The sequence below is a fragment of the Magnolia sinica genome, chromosome 19, assembly GCF_029962835.1.
Source record: "Magnolia sinica isolate HGM2019 chromosome 19, MsV1, whole genome shotgun sequence".
Lineage (NCBI taxonomy): Eukaryota > Viridiplantae > Streptophyta > Magnoliopsida > Magnoliales > Magnoliaceae > Magnolia > Magnolia sinica.
The window spans coordinates 29,846,568-29,871,854 of NC_080591.1; the positions used below are offsets into that span (position 1 = coordinate 29,846,568).

General features: G+C 38.6%; 1 protein-coding gene across 2 annotated transcripts; it reads left to right on the forward strand.

Moving 5' to 3' along the window:
* The first annotated feature begins 2,437 nt into the window (after positions 1–2,437).
* LOC131234294 (IQ domain-containing protein IQM3-like) lies at positions 2,438–17,501 on the forward strand. Of its 2 annotated transcripts, XM_058231060.1 has the most exons (9): positions 2,440–2,784; positions 3,447–3,561; positions 3,854–3,919; positions 5,592–5,680; positions 8,596–8,683; positions 12,913–13,059; positions 14,115–14,207; positions 16,159–16,260; positions 16,805–17,501. In XM_058231060.1, the coding sequence occupies exons 1-9, from the start codon at positions 2,582–2,584 to the stop codon at positions 17,321–17,323; spliced, it is 1,422 nt and encodes a 473-aa protein (XP_058087043.1). In that variant the 5' UTR covers positions 2,440–2,581; the 3' UTR covers positions 17,324–17,501. The 2 variants fall into 2 exon arrangements, with proteins under 2 accessions (XP_058087044.1, XP_058087043.1); XM_058231061.1 differs by lacking the exon at positions 14,115–14,207 and having other exon boundaries at positions 2,438–2,784.
* The last annotated feature ends 7,786 nt before the right edge of the window (positions 17,502–25,287 follow it).

Below are 25,287 nucleotides of genomic sequence, written 5' to 3' on the forward strand. Positions count from 1 at the left end.
TAATGTTTGGGAAGAATTGAAAAACTTAGAATTAGATGTGTGGGCTATATCCACGCTGTCCACCCATTTTTTGAGATCATTTTAGAGCATGTGCCAAAAAATCAGGTAGATCTAAAGCTCAAGTGGACCCCACCATAGAAAGCAGCAGGGATTGAATTCCTACCGTTGAAAACTTCTTTAGAGCCACATAAGTTTTGGATCTACCTCATTTTGAGGCTCAAGCTATAAAATGAGATTAAAAAACAGATGAACGGTTTGAATATAACACATATGTGTTATTCTCAATAGTTTCAAATGGCGGCGGATATATCTATTCAATGTACCACTATATTATAAACATAGTATGTGATTAAGCTTATCCGAAGGCAACAACGAGCAATCCTGTCACAGGTAATAATTACGTTTTTATAATCCCAACCCACCTGACCCTACCCGATACCATGCGCCAAACACCCCCCTTACCATGGGTCCACCTTGATGATATGTTATATCTTTTTTTTCAGCTCATTTCAGGACATGCTCCGAAACATTAATCAGATCCAAATCTCAGGTGGACCATAACTCACAAAACAATGGTAATTGAATGTCCACCGTTAAAAAATTCCCATGGCCCACCGTAAGGATATACGTGATGTTTATTTTCCATCCAACCCGTTTATAAGGTCAAACAGACCTGTAAGAAGAGAAAACCGAAAAAAAAAAAAAAATACAAACATCAGCATGATCCAAAAATTGTGTCCTAAAACAAGTTTTTTTCAATAATGTGGTCCATTGGAGATTGAATCTGCTTAATTTTTGGAGTAAATCTGTAACGTGATCTGGAAAAATGGATGGACGGTGTGGATATGGAAAATATTCATTAAAGTGGGCCCCACATGGAAAGGGTAACACCCACTAAGATGTTACCCGGAGAACACCTAATCTGCTCCCCTGCATGCCATGCCTGGCCACGGCAAATTAACTTTAAAATGTCGATAATACCCCTAAAAGGTGACATGGACTTCTTGTCCCCTTCGGGGCATTTTTGGCAGTAAGAAACATCTCCTGCAGAAATCTTAATTGTATCCGTGCTCGTCCGCGCTGTTTCGCAGAGAACCCTGGAAGAGACGGTTTATGTCTTCGGTCTATCGCAACGAACCAACCTTATTTGTATCATGGCTAGTTATCTATGTGGGTTACGGTTAGAGAATCCAAACCGTCGATCAACTTAGCAGGATTCTTCGTGATGGAAGGATCTTTGTTTATGGTGACTCACCTTAATAAATACGGCTATAGAGACAGTAAATCCGGACCATACATCTGATAGGCCCTACAAAAATGGTCCAGGATGCGAAAAATCATGGACTAGATGATTCTATCCCTCGCACAGGACCATTTGTATGATGAGGACCCTACGTCCATTTCCAAGTTGCAGTATGGATCCAGAGCGACGAAACACCGAACAAAAGAAACTTTCTGATACTCCGCAGAAAGTGATGGTTCATACTCATGTACTGAGATCAAACACTCATGAACCCACTTCAGATTCGCCATCAACCAAAGACGACACTGAATTTTTCAACGCTCCAAATTCAACACATAAATGTTCATTAATCAGAGAAGAGGATCATCCAATAAATTATATTTTGACCTCATTATCTATTTAAAGTGGGGACCCACAATTTGTGCCGTTTACTTCAAGATACTTCTGTTCCACATCCACAACCGCTGATAGCACGTGTATGGATGTCCTACTCTAGCGGTGTATCAAATGGAAACGGATTAGCTAGTGACCCTGCTACAAGCCAATGGCTAGTGGTCGGTGCTATGTGGGCCCCACCATGATGCATGTGTTTCATCCATGCCATCCGTCCATTTTTCAATGTCATTTTATGACATGAGCCCAACAATGAGGTAGATCCAAATCTCACCTAGACCACACAGTTTTGATTGATCGACTACCATTAAAAACTTCTTGCGGGCCATAAGTTTTGGATCAAGCTGATGTTTCTTTTTTCCCCTTCATCCAGGTTTGTACGACCTAATCAACAGGTTGGATGTCAAAAAAAAAATTACAGTTGGCCCTAGGAGGACTTTAATGGTGGAAATTCAATCACTACTGTTTTCTAGTTGTGTGGTCCACATGACTCTGATATATGCCTAATTTTTCGTACCAAAAGCTAAAATAATCTTTAAAAATGAATGGACAGCATGGATAAAACACATATATCATGGTGGGCCTACAGAGTACCGACCACTAGCCGCAGCGTCACTAACCAAACCGCGTCCCAACAGGAGTGGCACGTCCGGTGATTAAAGAAGAGTCGAGCGTCCTTTTCACAGCACACCAGCCCCGTATTTCCACGCAGCGAGTGTCCGCTGACTTGACTCGGTGGGCCCCACCGAGTCACCCACTCCTGTCCTCTGCTCTCTTCTTCTCCCACCACCTCATAAAACCACCACATCATAACTTCTCTCCCTCCATCCCCCCCCCCTCTCTCTCTCTCTCTGGATTTTATTTACAAAAACACCATCCATCTCTCCAGAAAATCTCTTTAAAACCCTAGTCCTTTCTCTCTCTTTCACTCTCTCTCTGTCTGCAATGGAGGTGGAGACAGCGTCTCCGTCGATCTTCGATCTCCCGTCCAACGCGCCGTACCAGTGCACCTCGAATCTTGACGTCTCTCCCAAATGCGATCGCTGCGATTCGCCGGCAGCGGCAGCGGTAACGGTACAGAAGGTTTACAGGAGCTATCGCACCCGGCGCAGGTTAGCGGACTCCGCTGTCGTCGCCGAGGAGCTCTGGTATCTGTTTTTCCTTTCTGCCCTTTTCTTTTGCGAAATCACTGCTGCTGCTTTATGCTGTTGTTACCGAGTTCTCAGGTACCGTTACCGATCGTTAACGGCCGTTATAACGTTTATTTATGTTCGCCGTCACGATGACTTTACGGCGGCATCATTTTTAATAATGACGAAAATGTCCCTTCGGCATCGAGCTGGAAGTAGCAATCACTTTATATGATCTTCGGCTTTAGATTGAATACTCGGGTTTTCAATTCTGGCAGGTGGGACAACTGGTTCGGTAATCCAGTCCGTTGATTTGCTGTGTATTGATGGGCAATTTCCCAAAAAAGAATCTCCCGGATCGGACGATCCTAGCCGTTCATAATCTTTTCATTCGAATGCAAACCGTTGGCGTATTTCACTTCCCAACCAGCTATTGGTAGTCCGTAGAAACAATGGTTAGGATTGTCTTATGGAGGAGATTTTTGGGGGCATGGCCCAGCTGAAGTAGGATGCTACAGACCAATGTTCTGGATTTCCAAATCATGGGTCCTGATCGTCACAATCGAAAATCGAGTATACTGTGGAAACCCTTGGGTCGAGGATCCGAGTCCGTTACTGTTACTGTTATCACGGCCGTCATATCAATCATGGTTATTTATTTATTTTTTGAATTTTTGAAGGTGGCAAGCCATCGATTTTGTTCGATTGAATCAGAGCACAATCTCGTTCTTTGATTATCTGAAGCCGGAATCTCCACATTCCCGATGGAATCGAGTTAGCTTGAATGCATCCAAGGCATGTTCTTTTCAACCATAGAATTTTGATTTTATATGGAATTTGCATTTTCCATTTCTATTTCATTACTATCTGAGAATTCGGTTTCTTTAGAATTGATCTGATTGCAAAGTAATTCATTCATTTTTAATTTTAATTTTTTAATTAATTAATTAATTATTTTAATTTTTAATTTTTTTTTACTGCCGGTGAATTTGGTTTCTTTAGAACTAATCTGATTGCGTAGTAATTCATGGATTTGGTTTCTTTAGAAGTGACCTGATTGCATAGTAATTCGTTCATTTCTTAATAGGTTGGAAAGGGCTTATCGAAAGATGAGAAGGCGAAGGAGTTAGCTTTCCAGCATTGGATTGAAGCTGTAAGTACCAAAGGAGTTTTTCAAGGGTGGGGATGGGCTGGGTCAAGGCAGGCCAGAGTCAGCTAAAGTACATCCCATTTATCTTATCAGGCCTGAAACTTATGCATGGGTCCAGCCTCTTCATTAACTCAGCCCTGTCTCGAGCATCAGATTCATAAACAGGCTGGTCCCAGGTCCATTCCTGGTTTCATTAGCAAAAGTTGTCAAATTAGGGCATAGTTTTTGAATAGTGGTTTATGTGATATACGATGGCCTGATCCAACCTTAAATGAGCATGGTATTTGAAAGGGACAGATTTATGCAATCTTTAAAAACAAATAAAATAATAGCCTTACACATCATAAACACAAGAAAGAAATGAGGTTAATATAGCATTGATTATGGCCATCCATCATAAACACGAATTATTGAATCTTAAAATTCGAATTTAGTTGGATCCGGCGAAAGATAGAACTTTCGTCTTGCAATAGGTCTGTCTAACTATTGAAGTGGATTTTCTAATCCAGAAAATAGGAATTTTCTGGATTGGAAAATTTGAAAAATTCAGAAAAAAGAATTGGTGGTTCTTCAAATTTAGGCTTTGGGTAATGGGCTTTGAAGAATGTCAAATTAGGTTAATGCGGGAATGGAAATCTTTTAAGATCTAATGATTTAGATAAAAAGAAACAAGATTGGCTTCTAAATCTAAAGATTTTTGGAGAAAATGAAGAGAATAGGGTTAAAGAAAAGAGTACCTTGAGAAAAGAAAGAAGGAGAAAGAAGTAGAGGATGAGATATCACTTCTCTGGGCCTCACGCCCTCTTCCAATCACTGAGAGTCGAAGATGAAATCATCAAAAGCAAAAAACTCTTTTTTTCTTTCATAAACATAACATAACATGCTTGTTTAGGGCAACTCTTATAAATTCGTAATTACATGAAATTACCAAAATACCCTTACTAAAAAAAATTTTGTTAAAAAAAAAGAAATTCGCACAAAAATTGTGCGCAAACTATCTCAAAACTTAAATAAATCAAATGTTCATAAACTAAATGCAAATTTAAGATGCTCGATGGGCCCCGATGATAGCGTCATGAAGGTGGTGTAACGATGGTGGGCCGTGACGATCCAACCGTCCGATCACACCATCCTCGCGATACAATAGTCTAAATATCACTTTTAAGCAACTTACACATGTCACGAACACATGTGTAAGGTCTTCAACTTCTAGAGACCTGACCCGTACCCGTCATCTAACCACATTGACACGGGTAACGCACGTCTCCTGCGTTGATATACTTTGAATGGCCTGATGTCCGCATCATTATGAGTCACCAACTCGCTTGAAGACCAAAACCGGTACAACTCGCCTTGACTTTTTCCATCTCAATCTGCTTTAGTTGCTTCCGCCAGGTGATTCATTCCAATCCTGGCTGAAGCCAATACATCTCCAACGAAATGTTTGTCATATCAAGCCATATTTTGAACCCGGGCCTAAAATTAGGCCTGATTGGTGAGCGATAATGGAAGCCAAGCGGTTCAGCCTGACCCACTATTGACTGTAAAAGTTTTTATTGTTAACAGACTCCTTTGAGTTGAATTGTATGGTATAAAACTTGAGCCTTTATTATTTTGGATTCTGTTTCTGCAAGTTGTGATATTTTGGAGGTTTTTCTCTTTTTAATTTCTGTAGATCGATCCCCGTCATCGGTATGGACATAACTTGCATTTCTACTACGAGGAATGGTGCAAGTGTGATGCTGGTCAGCCATTCTTTTACTGGTGAGTCATTATCACTCTGGTTTGCCAAGCCCTGTAAATTAGCATTCAAAAATGGAGGTGAAGTCGCCTACTTTGACAGAACCAGACTGTCCTGTATTAGTGTCCATATGATTAATCCGACCATGGAATTCCACAAAGATTCAAATGTGTATTTTATAGTTTTTCCTATGGATGGCCTAAGGTAATTCAAGTGCCTACAGATGGTAATGGTAGTTCCGCAAATTGTTTTTGAGATAGTTTCCTTACTGTCAGTAGTTTCATAGCTAGTTTCATAGCTGTGGATACTTTGTGTCAGTTTTGTTTATTTATTTATAAAGTTTATGATTAGGTTCATAATTATAATGTTACCTAATGTTAATTAGCGTTAAGGATTTAGGAATCCTCTATCATGTGACGCTCATTATAAGTAGCATTTGAAATAAGAAAGAAATTTCAATGACAAAATTTCTTTATTTCGAGTATTTCTTCAAGAAATGTTTCCACAAAACTTTGGTGTTTTCTCCACAAAAGCCCTCTTGGAAGTAGATATCGATCCCTAGATCATTGCTTTAGGTAAAAGATAAATCTTAGTCTATTGTTTCTTGTAACTTATGCTATAATCATTCTTTGGAAGCAATATGAGATTGTTTTTTAAGGGCGACAAAGATCTATGGTCAAGGGCAAGGAGTGAGTTTATTCAAGTTGGAGGCTCTAAAAGGCCAAGGGAAAGGCCCAAAAGGATGTGGATGGAGATGGTAAGGAAAGACTTGATGACCTATGGTCTAACTGAAGGTATGGCCCCTGACAAAGTGGAATGATGGAACAAGATTCATGTTGGCAACCCCGATTAATTGTGATAAGGCTTAGATGATGATGATGATGAAAGATCTGGTAAAAAGGAAACGGTCACTGAATTTGGTAAACTCTGGGTGCCTACCATACTTGTTCCTCTATCCATCCATGGCCTCTACGAGCAAGGGGATGGATTTCTGTCTTTCGGGGAGCCACGGTAGGAAGGATTCCTATTTCAAATCTTGTCTATTGTTTACTAGAGTCCTAATCATAATGAAACGAGATGTCACTTGAAGGCATGAAGGATTAGCTTAAGCCTAAGTAAAAAGGCCAAAAAAGCCAATATTACAAATACATATGATAAAAAGGTTTTGAGCTCATATGCCAACTCAGTACTTTGCTCCTGGGACTTGGAATATAACCTCTTCCAACTCTGATTTATTATAGAACATCCCACTACACTCCTTCCAAAATGCCCTTTTCTGACATGATATGAGAAATTGAAGTTAGAGCCAACGATTGAGCTCTCTCTACCCCCCCCCCCCCCAAAAAAATAATAATAATAATAATAATAATAATAATATATAAATAAAAAAATCCGGCACCCGAATTCTCTCGACCCAAATCCCATACCTGGGGGCGCCACCTATTTACGGTTTAGGGATTTTCAACCCAAGGGACTCAATCTCCCTACCTATTTTTTGGCGTTCTAAATACAATTCAATAAATTCCATGATTTAACAATATATAATTTTTCTGAAATCAATACTTCCAAAAAATATCACATAATCAGTCTTACCTTGATCAGAATAACTAAACACTTTAGTACATGTGATGTCCACAAATCCATCCAACAATAATTTACAAATATTCTAATTGTCACAAATGTTTTTCCAAACATATATTACAATGAGTTAAATCTGGCATTTTCTGGAATAATCCACAATAAACTCTGGAATTTCAAAAAAAGTTGGCATTAAATCTGATATTTTAGTAGTACTTCCAATATACCTAAAATTTTAGGAATTGTACAATAAGCCCTGGAATTTCTGAAATTTAAACATTAAATCTGGAATTTCAGAGGTACTTTTAATAAAGTCTGAAATTTCAGGGGTTTCTAGTATATATCCGGAATTTCAGAATTTCTTCAATAATTCTGGAAAAATCTGAAATTTTCTGAAATTTCAGGGGTTTCTAGTATAAATCTGGAATTTCAGAATTTCTTCAATAATTCCGGAAAAATCTGAAATTTTCCGGAATAAACCTGGAATTTCAGAAAATAAATCTGTAAATTCCAGAATTTTCATGAATAAAACTTGGAAAAAAAAAAGAGAGGGAAAAGAACAAGATGTTGGACAGAAATCAAATTTTAAATATTATATATATGCATGACAATAAAAGAGAATAAATAAAGAAAGAAAATAAAGAAAAATAAATAAATAAGAAAAGACTTGAGAGGTGTATTTGCATAAGAAGGCAAAAGTCCTCTCTCTCTCTCTCCATGTTCCTTCTCCTCTCTTTTTCCTCTTTTTTTTTTCTAAACAAAAGTTTTTGAAAACCCTAAGACCAGCCCCCCTATAAGTGAGCATGCACATGCGGCGCACATATGGGTGTCTGCATGTGTGGTGTGGTGTGTTGTGTGTGTGAGTGTGTGTGTGTTAATTATATGTGTGCTTGTAATTTTTTTATTAATTATTATTATATTATAAAAAAAATTGGGCCATTACTCTCTCTCTCTCTCTCTCTCTCTCTCTCTCTCTCTCCATTGCTATTCTCAAGTTATTGATTTATGTATGAAGATGCCTTCTATAGAAATGGAATAATGCAGACATGATAATTGGCTAATGTGTTTGACCTTCCTAATTTTAGTTTTTCTAAGAAAATCAATACATATGAGATGGTTGCTAGAAACTGATTCATAGGAAAGTGCATGCCTTCTGTGACATGATAAACCCTGTGGTTACTAAACAGTATTATGCCAATTAACCGACAAGGAAAGCATATTCCGAGAGTTTGTTATGTATGAGAGTTTGATATGTGTCATCTCATTTTCCACAAGTTGTGTAATGTATGCAACATAACAATGATATGTTTATGCATAACCCTTCAAACTCAAAAGAAATTGTTTTATTCTCTTTCTATAGGCTGGACATTGGAGATGGCAAAGATGTGGATCTCAAGGTATGCCCAAGACCAAAGCTTCGACAACAGTGCATCAAATATCTTGGTCCTGTAAGTCTTTACACCTTCTTTTTTTTGGGTATCTATTTAGACGCTCAAGCACAGCCTTGTCAAAATCCCAAACATTCATAATCAAAATGTTAGTGATCTGATACAAAATGTGGATTTTATTTTTATTTTTTGAATGGTCATCTTGAATATATTTTTTTACACCAATTGTTCTTAAATCAGTTGATTGGCTCAAAAATAGTGTTCCATCCTTGTTGAATGTTTCAAAATTAATTTCTTACTGTTCTCGTGGCCATTAAAAAAAAAAAAAAACTGTTCTGATGGCTTGGATGGTCTATTTTGTTTGTTCCTATGTGGACATTCCATGTAATGTATTAATTGATTAAATTTTAAGCGAAGCATCAAATGTAGTTGATTTGCCCATATCTTTTCATATTTTTAAGTATTTTACGTAACACGTTTAGCAAAGACAATTTTTACAACCCAATTTACATATTTTATCCAGTTACCTTGCAATTTACTGTCTGATTTAATTTCACGAACGTTGCTCAAACATGATTAGGATGACTTGTGTTCAATTCTTTTTAGAGGCTGACAATTGGGTGTGACCAGAGCCCCCCCCCGCCATTTCTTTTATTCCTTTGTTTCTTCCCCTTTCCTTTCTCCAGGCAGTCATTTGCCACATAAATTGAAATGTAATGCTCTAAATCGCTGAAGCTTTAATCCCATCTTGGACTCTGGAATTTGATGGGCTATAACAGCATCTTTTCATCCGTTTATGTTTAACCTGTTGAATTTTGATTCACCCAATAACCAGTGATGAGATAGAGATAGGTCTTCCCTCGCAGACTTCATCAGAATGAAACATCAACTGACCTCAATGTTTTTGATAGATTCTCTACTGGTCAAAGGAAATGATTTCTGCCATAGGGACAAGAGTAGGACTTCCTACTCTCCCGCATTGTCATTGGACAGATGGGTGCAAGATCTGAGCTGTTCATTAGGTGGGTCATTGTGGAAATTGGGTTGGTCTGGTCATAGGTGGGTCCTGTATGTCGAATGTGGTCCAGTGATCAATCCTTCACTTGGGCCCCACTTGGTGACTTGATCTGCCTGATTTTTGCTTGATGACATACTTGGTGGTACAATCTGATGAACGGCTTGGATCCTGCACATTTATGCCACATTGTGATGGTCAAATCATTAGAATAGCCATCATATTTCATAAAGGAAAAACGAAAACGAAAACAAAAACAAAAATGAAAAAGAAAACAAAAGCAAAAACAAAAACAAAAAAGAAAAAAAAGAAAAAAAAGACAAGCGGCTCTAGTATTTTTAGAGTTGCAGTTCTATTCTTGACCATAATTAAGCCACCACTTTTACCTGAGAGATTTAGGGTTCAAATTCCAACAAAGACTCACCAATAAAAAGAAAAAGAAAAAAACAAAACAAAAAGAAATCTCTAGTTTCAAGCAGTGTTCGAAATATCGATACTATCGGCCGATATATCGGCCGATATTATCGGTATCGGGCCCTAGCGAGACGAAACTCCTCCGATAACCCCCGGAAGATACCGAAAATCCAAAACTTCAGATATCGGCCGATATTATCGTCGATATCGCACCTGGGAGAGCATCATTATCCGAAAAAAATGAAAAAAAAAAAGAGAAAAGAAAAAAGAAAAACTTTCAACGGTAAATTTCGGTACCTGTAAAGAAGATCGCCTGATCGGAAGCTGTGTTTGATGGGCCATTTGAATCGAAGCCTTTGATTTGGAGAAATTTGGTCGCAAAATCCGCCGAAATCGTTGAAATAATCGGCATTTGGGAGAGATTTTAGGGTTCCAGACGCCGGAACCCTCTCTGCTTCGAAAAAAAAGGGCCCCGAGCCCTTATGCAGAAGAAGCGGACGGGCTGGTGCATCGCACGTCACCGACGTGTTGACGTCACCAAGTTATGTGGGTCCCATCATGAGGTATATATTATATCCAAACCGTTCGTCCATTTGGCGAGCTCCTCGTAAGGCTTTATCCGAAAAATAAGACAGATCCAAATATCAAGTGGACCACACTGGAAAAAAGCTGCGGGATATTGAACGTCCACCATTGAAACCCCTTTGGGGTCGCAAAAGTTTTGGATCGTATGATATTTGTTTTTCCTATTCATCAAGGTCTTTGTGACCTCATGAACAGATTGGATGGAAAACAAACGTTATGGTGGACCCTACGAATGTTATAATGGTGAGAATCATTGTCCTCATTGCTATTTGTGGTGTGGTCCAATTGAGGTTTGGATGTCACTCATTTTTGGGTTCGTGATCTCAAATGATCTCTCCAAATGGATGAACGGTGTGGATATAATAAATACATTATTGGTGGGGCCATGTAACTCTGATCTCCTTTGAACTGTTTGTACAACGCGGACTACGGAAGCGGATTGCGTATTGAGTAACTCAGTACCCCTAGCGTACTGAGTAAACTGTGTGGGGTCCACTGTTATTTTTTTATTTTATCCACTCCACTAATCCATGTTAAAAGATAATTTTATGGCTTGATCCCAAAAATGAAGCAAATTAAAATCTCAAGTGGACCACACCACAGGAAACATTTTGATTGAACCTCTACCCTTGAAAATTTTTTGGAGGCCAAAGAAGTTTTGGATCAAGCTGATGTTTGTGGTTTCTCTTCATCCATGTCTTTGTCATCTTATGAACAGGTTGGATGACAAATAAAAATTACTTTGGACCTAGGAAGGTTTCAACGGTGGAAATCATTATTGCACATTGTTTCTTGTGTAATGGTCCACTTGAGCTTTGGATTTACTTCAATTTTGGTATAAACCCCTAAAATTAGTAGTAAAAGTGGATGGACGGTGTGGATAAGCCACATACATTCACAGTGGGTCCAACTGAGTTTACTCAGTACGATAAAAGCGCAGAGTGACTCAGTACGCAATCTGATTTCGTGGACGTTAGGCTTCGCATGAAGTTCATGCGCTGAAAACTTAGGTAGGGTCCACCATGATGTTTGTGAGAAATCCACTCCGTCCATCCGTTTTTTGAACACATTTTACGACGAAGGGCCAAAAATGAGCCAGATCCAACAGTAAAGTAGGCCGAAAACGTGAGGATTGAAGGTTCACAATTGAAATATTCGTGGGGCCACAGGTTTTGAATCAGTCTAATATTTGGGTATTCAATTCATCCCAGTAGTGATGATGTAATGAACGGTATGGATGGAATGTAAACATCACTGTCGACCCAGGAAGGTTTCAACGGTAGGAATTTCCCTACCCACCTTTTTCTTTATTGCGACCCACTTGAGTCTTGGATCCTACTCAATTTTTGCCTCAAGTCTTAAAATAATCTCACAAAACTGATGGATGGAGTAGATTTCTCACAAACATCACAGTGTGCCCCACTCCTGCGAAAGGATTTAGTAGGAAATCCGCGTCCCATCTTGGCACGACACATGCCCATACTTTGTATGGTACACCAGCCAATCCACACCCTCTATCCATTTTCATAAGTAATTTTAAGGCATGAGCCTAAAAAGGAGATAGATGAAAGATCAAGTGTACCATACTACAAGAAAATGTGGTGGCAATGGTGTCCACCATTGAAGCTTTTTAGGGCCCACCGTAATGTTTATTTGCCATCCAATCTATCCATGAGGTTTGACAAACCTGGATGGGAAAACATAAATATTAGCTTTATCCAAAAAAATTATAGGCCCAAAATAGTTCAATGGTAATCATTCAATGAACACTATTTTTTGTGTTGTGGTCCACCTCAGATTTAGATCTGCCTTATTTTTCGGCCCATGCCCTAAAATGACATGTTAAAATGAATTCCAATTAATGTTTGGATGTGACTCATTTTCATACATATCTTTATACATTTATAAATGGTATGCATCATATTTAAATATATTTACCTTAGTTTAATCAGATAACACATAACTTAGTACCTTATAGAAAGGAAATTTATTATGTGCACTTCTTTTTTGATATTTTATGATTTAAAAGTGTGCATTAAGGTCTTTTTAAATAATCCCCAAAGTTTCATAAAAAAATTCAACCATTTTGCTAATGTTTCCCCATGTTTCCCAAAAAGTGCGATAAACTATGCGATACAAACGATATATCCCGTGCGATAACCGATACGTATCTGTATCCCAAGGGTGCGATACATTGTGCGATACCGATATTTCGAACACTGGTTTCAAGCTTGTGATCTTAAACATGTTTGCCTTTGCACTTTACTGTCTTCAGCAAGAGAGAGAGCACTACGAGTACATACCAATAGAGGGAAAAATTGTGCACAAGCAGACGGGTGAGTTAGTCGATACGACTGAAGGATCTAGAGACGGCAAATGGATTTTTGTCATGAGCACCTCTAAAAAACTGTACGCTGGCAAGGTAATGTCCTATTGAGCATGCAAACATTTAGTTACATAATATTTGCTGCTGACATTGAGTGTTAATTGCAGACACAAGTTCCCATAGGGAAACAGGATCCTTGCAAGATCAAGACAACTCATCTGGAGGACATTACCCAAAATTGGGCTATTTAGATGACTCGTAACCCCTCAGGTTGAGGAGAAAAATGACCATTTCTTATTTTCGGCCTCTGTGCTGATCAAATGGATGGAATCATCTGATTATCCTATTTTTGAGCCATGGCCCATGTTATGGTGGGGTCTGCTAGATGGGGGTTCTAGATCTTTTTAACATCTGCCACATGTCCTCATGATAGCTCATGTGCAAGTTGGCCTTCCTCCCTGAAATTTGGCTATGGACCTATGATACCCGGATACTTCCTCGGGGAATGCTAATTTGCAGGTTGCTGCATAAAAGTTACTGTGTTTTCTTCAAGATACACATGGCACATGATTTTGATGATCAGGACAGTGGATCTGGTGGGTCACCTTGTGGATGGGCTAAAGGTTGAAAACCTCAGTAATTCAACTACTCTGACCATTTAGTTTGTGATTTTGGCTGGTTGAATGTGCACTGGCAACGGATAGCTATCACACTCCAATACCCTTGAATTTTTACCATGCGGTGGCTCACCAAAACAATTGTCTCAACCACCAGAAACATTTTCCATATGCAGGGACCCATAAATTATCGTTCTTCGACATAAAAATAGGTGATGTATCTGTATCAATGTCCGATACTCCAATATCACCTATTAAAGACATACACTGCTATCCTACTCCAACTACCTTTGAATTTCTAACACATGGCAGCCCACCAAAACAACTGTCCCAATCACCAGAGACATTTTCCATATGCAGGGACCTGTATATTATCATTCTCCTACTTCAAAATAGGTTATGTATCTGTATCAATGTCCCATGCTCCAATATCATGTGTGAAAGACAGTGTCCATGTCATATGTGTGTGCCATAGATTACTGTGCTGATTGAATGTCCCAGGAAGACAATCTAATATCATTGTGCTGCATCCAGAAAAAGAAAGGGACGTTTCATCATTCCAGCTTCCTTGCCGGCGGTGCTACTTTAGCAGCTGGAAGATTCATTGCAGAAAATGGGGTGCTTAAGGTACTATATATTTGGATCTGACATGCCAAAGAAAAACTTTAATTTCTGTTTCATCGCCAAAAAATAAATAAATATACTCGGTGCTTCCCCTTCTTGATGGTATTAAGGTCATGATTACACTGGAATCTGAGATCATTTCCAGCATACAAGGATATTTTGTTCCTATAATAGCGTTTGCAAAATTTCCCATTATGTTTAGATGAGCCTTGTAGTGCCCATAGATGCACCGAATAACAACATAGGCAGTGCACAGGCATTCATGTGTACATGAATGCCATGCATGACACATTTTTGCTCTTCATGCAAAATTTTCTAACATTTGGCTTTGAATTATTTGGATAAAAAAATACAGAGGTTTGCTCGAATAACTCCCAAAGTAATGCAATATGATAGTTGGGACTTTGAATTGCAATTGCCTTCCAATAATCCAAACCTTTCATATGAGGCGTTTCATATTGTATGGTTTAAAATAAATAAATAAAAGCTCTCAATTGGATTATTGAGACCATTTGATAATTTGGCTCTTTTGCTTTGAACATGAAGGGTCACCATAACTTTGTACATCAAAGGGTTGAAATATTCATGTGAGAGCCCTATAAATAAATGGTTTTTTGTCATTGAAATAGGCTCAAATCCTAACATTAGAGTCCTGACATATCTCATTGTAACACATCAGGATGTGTTTGATCAAACCTTAAAATTTCAACAATCGATGGCAGCAGTTTAAGATTGCAGATTTCACAAAAGGAACCAAATGATTTTTATTGACCATTGCAGCAAAATTCTCAATGAACTCGCAGTATCTAATTCTTCAGATCAGAAAGGCAAACTGGGTCAGTTTGGATGTTCATAAAACTGCAATGGGAGCACACACCTTCCGTCCATTACCTTGAACAAATTGATAACAATCCAACTCGTTGTCATTCTGTTCTCATTTTAGGGTGGATTTTGATGGGAGCATATATCTGAATATTGATATTGTATCAGCCGATGTAGCCGTATCATATCCATATCGGCACAAGATAATACATGATGCGGGGCTGTATCGACCCTGATACGAAAAAACCAACCTGTATCGGCATCAGATAGGGCCGATGCAGGCCAATACGCCCAATTTTGATTTTGATTTTTTTTTTCTTCAAAATTTCGCCCGTCTCCTCCTCTTCTTCTTCTTCTTCTTCTTCTTCTTCTTCTTCTTCTTTTTTCCATTTAAACTATGGAGGAAGCTTAAAGACTCATTTTAGGCTAAATCTATACCTATTTTGGGATCAAAACAAATTATTTGAATGGGACTTGACAAATCGAAGTGAAGTGGACCATGATGTGAAAAATTGGAAAGACAGATAAACCTTCACTTTCTTTTTGATATTTTCGGCTTCTGTTTGTTGTATTTCAATGTAATGGGCCCTAATTCTCCAAATCATGCTTGATTTGTGTTCAATTAAGTTTAGTTGACCTTCAACAAGTCAAACTGACAAAAAACATTCTCATCAAAGAATGGTCCGATACACCATCATATGCATGTCCAAAATACACACACACACACACACACACACACACACACACACAAAAAGAAAGAAAGAGAAAAAAATAGATTCTTGAATATTCTACTATTCTCTTCTATCTTTTTTTTCTTGATATTTTAATTTTTTGGCTTAATTTTTTTTTTTCAACTGATTTGGTCCAATACGGACCAATATCGATACACGACGCCCGTATCGTATCATTTTTTTGCTGGGCCGATATGCCCCTGATACCAATATTCAGAACCATGGATGGGAGCAGTTACTGCATACTACCATCTGCATGTTGCAGGATGCACTCAAACTACTTAATGTCCATAAAGTGTTTTTTATTCTTCTCTCATCCTGGGGTACACAGTCTGGAAGTTGGGAGGAAGAAACTTTTCGATTCCGTTATCCGATCCTCAAAACTCCTCTCTCTGTTGCAGTGTATCTGGGCATACAGTGGACATTACCGTCCGACTGAGGAGAATCTCAAAAGCTTCTTAGCCGCCCTCGAAGAAAGCGGAGTCAACCTCAATGAAGTTAAGGTATATAATCTATGTTTTCTAGCATGCTTCCGATCCTCAATTAGCATGTGACCTGCTACTCGGTTGTTTCCCAAAGTATGATAATCCACAACTAGTACTCCAGCCATGGTTCAGGAAGCCAAAAACTCGACTCATTGTCCAGCTGGGTCGGGTTGACTCGAAGACTTGAATCAACTCTAAGAATATTTAAGTAATAAGACCTATTTAAATAGGCTGGGACTATCAAAGAATAAGTGCATGACCTATTGGTAGAGTCAAATCTCATGCTTTGCACTTTCACTTTTTTATTATGTTGAAAAACAATGACCCAACTAGTGACTTGGTTCGAACCGTGCTGAGTCACATGGAGTCGACTAAGTCCGTGAGCTGACTCAATGAGTCTAGCCAAGTCTCAACCTATTCAAGCTCACTAGCAAGTTTCATAGTGACTCGGCTCGGAATTGAGTTAACTAAGCTGAATTTCAGTCAAGTCAACAAGTTTTAGAGCTTAATTAACAGCCTTTGGTTCTCATGCCGGTCCTGCAATTCTTTCGAGTCGATGCAGATAAGCTCGTCATCTAATGAAGACTACTATGAAGATGGCAAAGGATCTCAAGAGGAAAAGACAAACTCAGTCCCATTGGATCCCGAACCACCCCAAAACAAAACTGTCAGTGGAATGGCGATAGAGGCTACTTCGGAACGAACCGAAGCTCCTTCTAAAACCGAGACCTACTACCAAAGGACTCTATCCGGCGGTCTTCAAAGCCCAAGAGCAGAAGTGCCTCAGAAAGCAGTACTGGAGAGGATCAATTCCAAGAAAGCGACAAGCTCATACCAGTTAGGCCATCAGCTGTCCTCAAAATGGTCCACAGGAGCTGGCCCCAGAATTGGATGCGTCAAGGACTATCCTCTGGAAGTGAGAGTGCAAGCCTTGGAGTTTGTCCAGCTCTCACCGAGGGTCCCACCCACACCTTCAGCTTACCGGAGGCCCGTCACTATTCTGAGTCCCCTTTCGATGCCACCATTTTCATGTGGCCGCACACCTGACCTCCCTAATGCAGGTGGGACCCCTGACGTCTAGGTGAACATCTTTAGACCATCTGACATGATATGCAGATAAGCCATCATGGGGATGCTCTTCCCTGCAGTGTAAAATCCTTTTGTTCTCTTTTCATGCATCTTCTTCACCTTTATGAATATGATATCACTCACTTTGTTTTCAGCGAATCAATCAATGAGAAGTTCTAGCTGTTAGAATACTTGGGTCGTTCCGAAAAACTTGAATTTGGTGAGAATGCTGTGCTTTTCTTCTTCTTTTTTTTTTTTCTTTTTCTTTTTGCTGTTTCCTTTGACATGGATTGTCGGATTTGATTGATGTGTGTGATTCTTACTTGTTGGGCACATGTTTAATGATCCGGACTGTTGATCTAATGGGCCCCAATGTGGATGGAGACTGCTCCAAAATCATCCAAGATTGCCTTGTTCCAACTTTTGCCACTGTGCACACTCGACAGATAATAGGCCAGATGAAGGGCAGGGGATTTTTGTGGGGCCAACCAGATCAACAGTCCAGATCACCAACTGGACCCACGTAAGGAAAATCATGTGCATCAGCAAACCATACAATCTGCTAAATAGGATCCTATTCATGTATTCAATACCCCATAGGTAGGGCTCTCAATGGCTTCCCAGACCTGTGAGGTTTCCTAAGCAGTATGCATGTAAGAGAACCCATTTAAACATAACACGTGCCAAATTGGCACAGGTGTGTGCAATCTAATCCATCCATCCGGTGGGCCTGAACATGTATATGCTCCCCTTTGACCTAAACTCGACTAGAAACCTAAACACAGAGACTCAATGGGTATCTAAACCTACCTTATAGGCTCCGGCCATAGTCTTCAATAATGCAACCCTGACCTGGCCAGACCTGAACAGCCCGACCCGAAGATGAACAGAACCTGACCGGAAACCCAAACAGCCCTACCTGAAGGTGAACAAAACCTGACCGGAAACCTGAACAGCCTACTCGATGGTGAGCGTAACCTGACCCGAATGTTAATTAGGTCCTAAAATCGATCTATGTATTAAATAGAATTTGTTAATTTTAGGGAACTTGAAAATCCTGGATTGCACAATCTTCTTCTTGGTTCACAACTTTAGATTGGCCAAAATACAAAGTAACATTGTTTGTTTAACACCCATTACCACATTAATGTACACGAAGTGTGCAATGATTATAAATTACGTTACTATCTAGTGACTGCATTCACATTTCACTGTCGATTTGTTTGATTTATCAATAGTAAAATTGTAATGATAGCATTTTTATATTACTTTAATGTCAAATTATTATCAAAATATATTGATGTCGCGGTTTGGATTTGAAATTTTCATAATAATATCACGAAAAGTGTAATGACTATAAATTCCTATACCTGTTTGATGATACGTTTATCTTAAACTACTAGAAAAGGGTAAATGGTGAAACAAACAAGCTTTGAAGGATGTTATCCCAGTAACTACAAAATCTAGGCGGATTTTAAAATATCCAGTTTTTATTGCAATATTAACTTGAAGAATAGTTTTTAAAAAATTTTAAAATAAAATATTCTTAAATATTTTTATTTTCAGCCAGATTTTCTGAATAATATTCCGAGAAAACCCTTGAAATTTGAAGTCTCCTCCGAAATTTCCGGGCTGATAAATTGCCAAAAACGATTTGTCACTATAATTTAAACATGGCCATAGAACCAAGGGATATGGTCCCAACTGCACCGTTGGCCACACTCATAACTCCACACCAAGACCTTTTTAACAATTATCATTAGGTGGCACGTGTCAACCTAGAACGCCTGTGGCGAATCTGAACCATGCATAAGGTGGGCCTAGCGTGAACATGGTCTGTACTAAAAAGAAGATCGGTCCTTTAATAAGGCAGGCCACAGTTCGTTGAACTGTTGGGAATTCCTGCAAATCGTCACTGTTTCCATACATGGATGGCCCATGTGATGAACGTACTGCTATGACACTCTGCACCTGGTCAACTCATGGTGGGGTCCATCTTATACACGGCTCAGATGTCCCCAGTCACATGACAGGTTGGCACCCACTGCATTTTCTTTAAGGAGACTTCCATCCCTAATGCTGAGGATTGGAGAGTGTACGGTCAACCCTCAGATTAAGGGTGGCAATGAGCCAGGCTACACAGCCAAGCCCCGTAGGGCCAAGGTTTGTTCTCCAAAATTTTTGACCCAATGGGCTAACCCTAGGCTTGAAATCTAGGCTAAAAGTGTAGATGATTTGAAGATATTTAGGAATGGCCCATTCAATATAGATATATAGTTTAAAAGGACTGTTGTATTTGAGGGTCATGGTTCTATGATAAATGATATATTGCAAAATATTTCTTAGATTTGGACTATTTCAAACCTTTGATCATGTCACTTATTACCTCACGGGACTAGCCCTTGCCTCGCCCATTGCTAACCCCCTACTTGGGACTTTGAAATCCATGTAGTGCAATCATCTCCTGCAAATCCACTTTTTCTAAAATCACTACATACAACATAACAGAGAATACTTTGTACTTGGTGCATTGAGAAGAACCGGAAGAGGATGTGTGTGGCTGTATCCCCTGTGGTAGTATGATCTTCTTTCCTATTCCCCTTATATGCCAATGTGTGTGAAGCCCAGGTCGTCCATCTAGAGGTTCCCATCATGCACGATGTGTTGGCATTTTACCTAAATGATGTATTCTGATTGCCATGATGAGCTTTTAGGTGGGTTCCACATGAATGTAGTAGTAAGTTGACTGAATGGGGGCTTCTGAAGTACTATAGTCCTCTTTTATTAAAGAGGTAGAAATCGACTGGGTTTTTATCTTCAGGAAGTAGAAATCAACTGGGCTTTTATCTTCAAGAAAGAGAAATAATAATAATAATAATAATAATAATAATAATAGCAATAAAAAAATAAAAAAATAAAAAAAATCTAACGCTGGAAAAGATTTCACTATCTAACTCTAAAAAGCCTTATCAATCAAATCTCATAAAAGATGACAATGAGTAGAAGGGTAGACAGTTGTTTATCTTCTCCAAGCTTCAATAATAACAGCATCAAGTAAGTGATTAAAAACCAAAATCCCCACTATTAGATGCATGTGATAGGTTGGTTATTTCGTATATCATCATCTACACATGATATCAAGGTGGCGTCGGTACATCCATCAAAGAAGGATGCAAAAATTTTAGTTTTTCGATATTTAATTTGGGTTTTCTCTCTTTTCTTCAATATTGTCTCTGCACTCCATTGGTAACCACCAAAAAGCTTCCCAGCACATCATGATTTCCGGCCTTTATTGGACAATGTTATTGCCATAAGCAATGTAGCTGGAGCATGGTTAGAAAGGCAGTAGCAACTAGCAAGATGTTGCTTGCAAGTACTTGAATAGGTTTTGGAGTCTTAAGTAAGACAAATGGAAAAGAAGACCCTTTTTTAGCAGGCTTCTAAGTGGGCCTAATTTATGATTGGGCCTCCTTGTAGGGCTAAGATTGAATTAGGCAACAAAATAGTAGTGTTTGTCATATGCCCAATCGTACCTGAATAGAGGACAGTGATGATCATGCATAGTCACTGTTCAATGACTGTAATCGAAAGCTGGGCCCACGTAAGGATCTTGTCTATTTGTCATATATTAGTTATTCGGTTGACATTCCATGACTGGTGCACAATTGAGTGTGCATTTGCAAAGGACCCATCATGCCGACCGGATTTCTTCAAGCAGCCTCTATGGTGGGGCTGAAAGTCAGGCGGGTTGGGTCGGGTTGGTGCTCAACCCTAGCCCAACCCAAGGTTCCCATACCTCAACCCAACCCAACCTCGAGTTGGGAATTCTCAACCCAAGCCCAACCCAAGTGGGTTTGGTCGGGTTGGCCGGGTTGGTCGGGTAGATATATGCTAATATTTTCATTATTACATTAGTCTATTATATTTTCAATACAAGTTTTATTTTTTATACCTATAATTTTATTAATTATATATGTCGTTATTTATCGTAAAGAACATTTTTTCTAAACAAACAAGCTAAAATATACGACAACTACTCCTTTAAAAGTCGTATTGTGTATCGAGCAATCTATTTGGGAGAGAAATCTGGTGTATCTTGTGAGCTTGAGTCATTGGAAATGACGTGGACCAATGAAACCCGACAACATTGGAATTTCCTGTGTGTTCAACACAGACGATCCGCACTCAATTATAATTAATTTATAAGGAACTTATATATTGATCGGGTTTGGGTTGGGTTGGGTCGGGCAACCCGAGACCTCAACCCGAGCCCAACCCAAGTTTTATCGGGTTGGCGTTTGTATGGCCCAAGCCCGAGACCAAACCCGATACATCCTACCCAAGCCCGACCCAATGTTGGGTCGGTCACAGGTCGATCGGGTTGAACCCGCCCAACTTTCAACCCTAATCTATGGATCCCATAGTTGATGGCATCTCATCTCCATATGTGTGTGTGTGTGTGTGTGTGTGTGGGAAATGGTACTATGAGGTCAACCTTATGAGAACTTCCCATGAGGTCGAGCTTTGTGGGCCCCACCGTGATGTGTGTTGAACATCTACCCTATCAATCAGATGCACCATTCCATGGTGTGCCACGGCTTAAAAATCAAGAAAATTCATGAGTTGGGTGGGCCACACCACATACAAAAGTCGAGAGGGTTTACCCTCCTATTAAAACATTCATAATCATTTATTGGGCCCATCGAGATGTGGTTCACAAATCGAACTCATCCATTATGTGTGTCCCACTTGGATGAAGGGTTAGACCAAGTTTAAGCCGCATCCAAAACTCAGGTGGGCCCATCAAGCGTTTTTATATGTTTTAGGTATGTCTTCACATGGTTTTAGATAGTATGGCCCACCTGAATTCGGTATATGGCTGATTTTTGGGATATCCCATATCCTAAAGGGGACCCATCAAATGCAGTGTTGATGTTCGACACACATCACAGTGGGGCCCACACAACTCGACCTTATGGAAAATTCCCATCAGGTCAACCTTATAGTACCATTTCCATATATATATATATATATATATATATATATAGTCATGCTCCCCTGCGCACCTCTGCACACGTGTCATGGGTGTCTAATCTGAACGGTCCATGTGATGTGGAATGCCATGAAAACCCTTGTGACAAAATTTCACCCTGATCTAAAATTCTGGTGGGCCATAGCAAAGAGAAATGCAAATCAAGGGAGAAAACTGTTTTCATTTTTCATGGCCCATCAAAGTTTTAGATCAAAGTAAAACTTGGTCCCAGGGGGTTTCACGAGGTGCTGCTTCAGATGAATGGTTCAAATTTTGGATCCTCATCACGTATGATGGGTTCTCAAAAAAGTTCGTATGTAGTACGTACGAACTGGTTCGTAGGTGAGCGTTTCCGTGTGTATATATATAGAGAGAGAGAGAGAGAGAGAGAGAGAGAGAGAGGAATGACGACCTGTACACCTTTGCACATGTGTCATGGGCACAAAATCTGAATAGCCCATGTGATGCGACATTCCTGGAAATTTTATTGGCCTAATTTTTAGCCTGATCCAAAACTCTAGTAGGCCATAGCAAAGAGAAATACAAATTAAGGGAGGAAATTGTTTCCTTTTGCCATGACCCACCAGAGTTTTGTATCGGATTGAAAGTTGGTCTTGTGAGGTTTTAAGGGGTGCTGCGTCACATGGACTGCTTAGATTCTGTGCCCATGACACATGTGCAAAGGTGTGCAAGTGGGCATTCCTTTATATATATACATACAATATATATAGGAAAAGGTACTATGCGCTTGACCTTACTGTAGCATCCCGTAAGGTCGAGTGGTAGCAGCACGCTGGGTGTCGGATGTAGGTTTTTAAAACCAACGGCTGAGATATGAGCGTGGATTGAAGGAAGAAAAACGTTTTCGGCGGTTATTGAGAAGCTGAACACATACATAGCCGTTTAAAAGGGTCTCAGTTTCATTACGCTACTATATCCATAAGGTCTTAGTTTCATCAATAAAATACTTTTGAATTAAAAATGTTTTAATAAAAAATTATATTTTAGAATTTATGAATTTAATTCTAAAGTCTGATCATACACTTGTTTTTAAGATAAATATTTAAGCTCAACATTAGGTTTATTTTAACACTATAATCAAGTTCGAATTTGATTCATCTCTTCAGCCTTGATTTGAGCCATCTTAAGTTGTAATTTGTCCTAAGATTATCTCAATATTAAAATTTATTAATCCTTATATAAATAACTTTCATCTTATATTAAGTAATCAACTTTCAAGCTGTAATCTGGGCATATATTGTTCGGGTCATGAGGACTATTAGTTACCTTATTATATCAAATTTGATGCGTAAATATTGATGACCTTATTCAATTATATTCATGTATTTTTACGTATAAATATATATAATATAATAATTAAATAAAACTAAAATTAGATTATTATTTGTACAGTAATTAAGCCCTTAAGTAAGGATTAATTCATGGTATTGATCACACAAGCATCAATAACCCATTGTGGTTATCCATACTCTAAAGATCTAAATTTTCTAATAAAGAAACTAGTTAGACTACAATGACACAGATGGTTAATCACTCGTCTCTTTATTTAATAGCACTGAGAATATCAATTAGGGGCAATATATTAGATAAGATTCTAATTTATGTTCATTAGAATTAGTTGTGAGTTCCATCCAAGTAGTGATAACTAAGAATGCCCATTACTTGTTAGAAGAACACAAAACCAGTGTTATGCATTAAAGATTAATACGATAATGTTTATCTCTAATAGGTGGTGTTTCATCCAAAAGATTTCACCATTTAGTAGAAGCTAAATGGGGTATGGTGGATAGTGTTAATAACATGATATCTAATAGTCTATCTTGTCATAAAAGTGTTAGGCCTTTTGGGCTCGTGATATTGGCATTCAATCAGCCTCATGTTGTAAAAATCAATTGCATGTTGCAATTTCATCTCAAAGAATGGATTATAATGATGCACTAGGTTCCATACTAGGTTTGGTGTTTGGGTCCATCATTCTGGATGATCTAGTTGACCACCATGTCGATTAAATAAAGGATTAGTATGAGAAGGTCATTATTCATACTTAATATGACTCTTTTCTAATGTCAGCTTTTACATCTTCATTCGCAATTATAAATGTTGTTTTAATTAACTCTTACGTCAACTTCATTCCATCTATAGCCGGCTCTAACTCCCAAAAATAAAAAGAAGAATTTAAAAGTCACTCTATGGTACATGGATTTAAATTTAGCCTTGAGAGAAGACCAACCTCTTGAGCCCACTTATTTAAGCTTGGCCACCAAAGTTGCTAAGTATGACAAATGGGAATGATCAAATAGATTAAGTCCAATTATCAATAGATGTTTGATTTTCAACTCTTCTTGTGCAAATATACTTAAAAAAGATAATGGAAGAATTCCTACCTGAAATTGAGAAAAAATTTACTAAATTTGATAAGACAAAAATAAAAACACACATTGACAAACTCATTCCATAAAATGTAACTGTGATTGGAATATAAGAGAGTACATAAAGATATTTGACCTCGCTCTAAGCTGAAGCGCTTAAGGGAGATATATCTGACGATATGATCATCTATCTTATAGTTATTTATCTTCCACCTCGCTTCAATACATTTAAAATCAATCACAACACAAAAAGAAAAAAAAAATAACCTTAACTGAGCTGAGCACATAATCTGTGTAAGAAGAGGACTTAAACGAAATCAAATTGAAAATACTTATATTGCATGCCCTCTCATGGTAATAACTCTATGACAAAGAAGAAAGTTCTTAAGATAAAGGGAAGCAAAGGGTAACAAATGATGGTTCGAAATAAAAAAATAAAAGTGTCATGTCCAGAATTTTAGGAGTCAAATAACACTTGATCTCTGATATTTTGGGTATAAACTTCTATTTTGTAGAAGTGTGATCATTTTGTGCAGTTATATTGGCATCCAAACT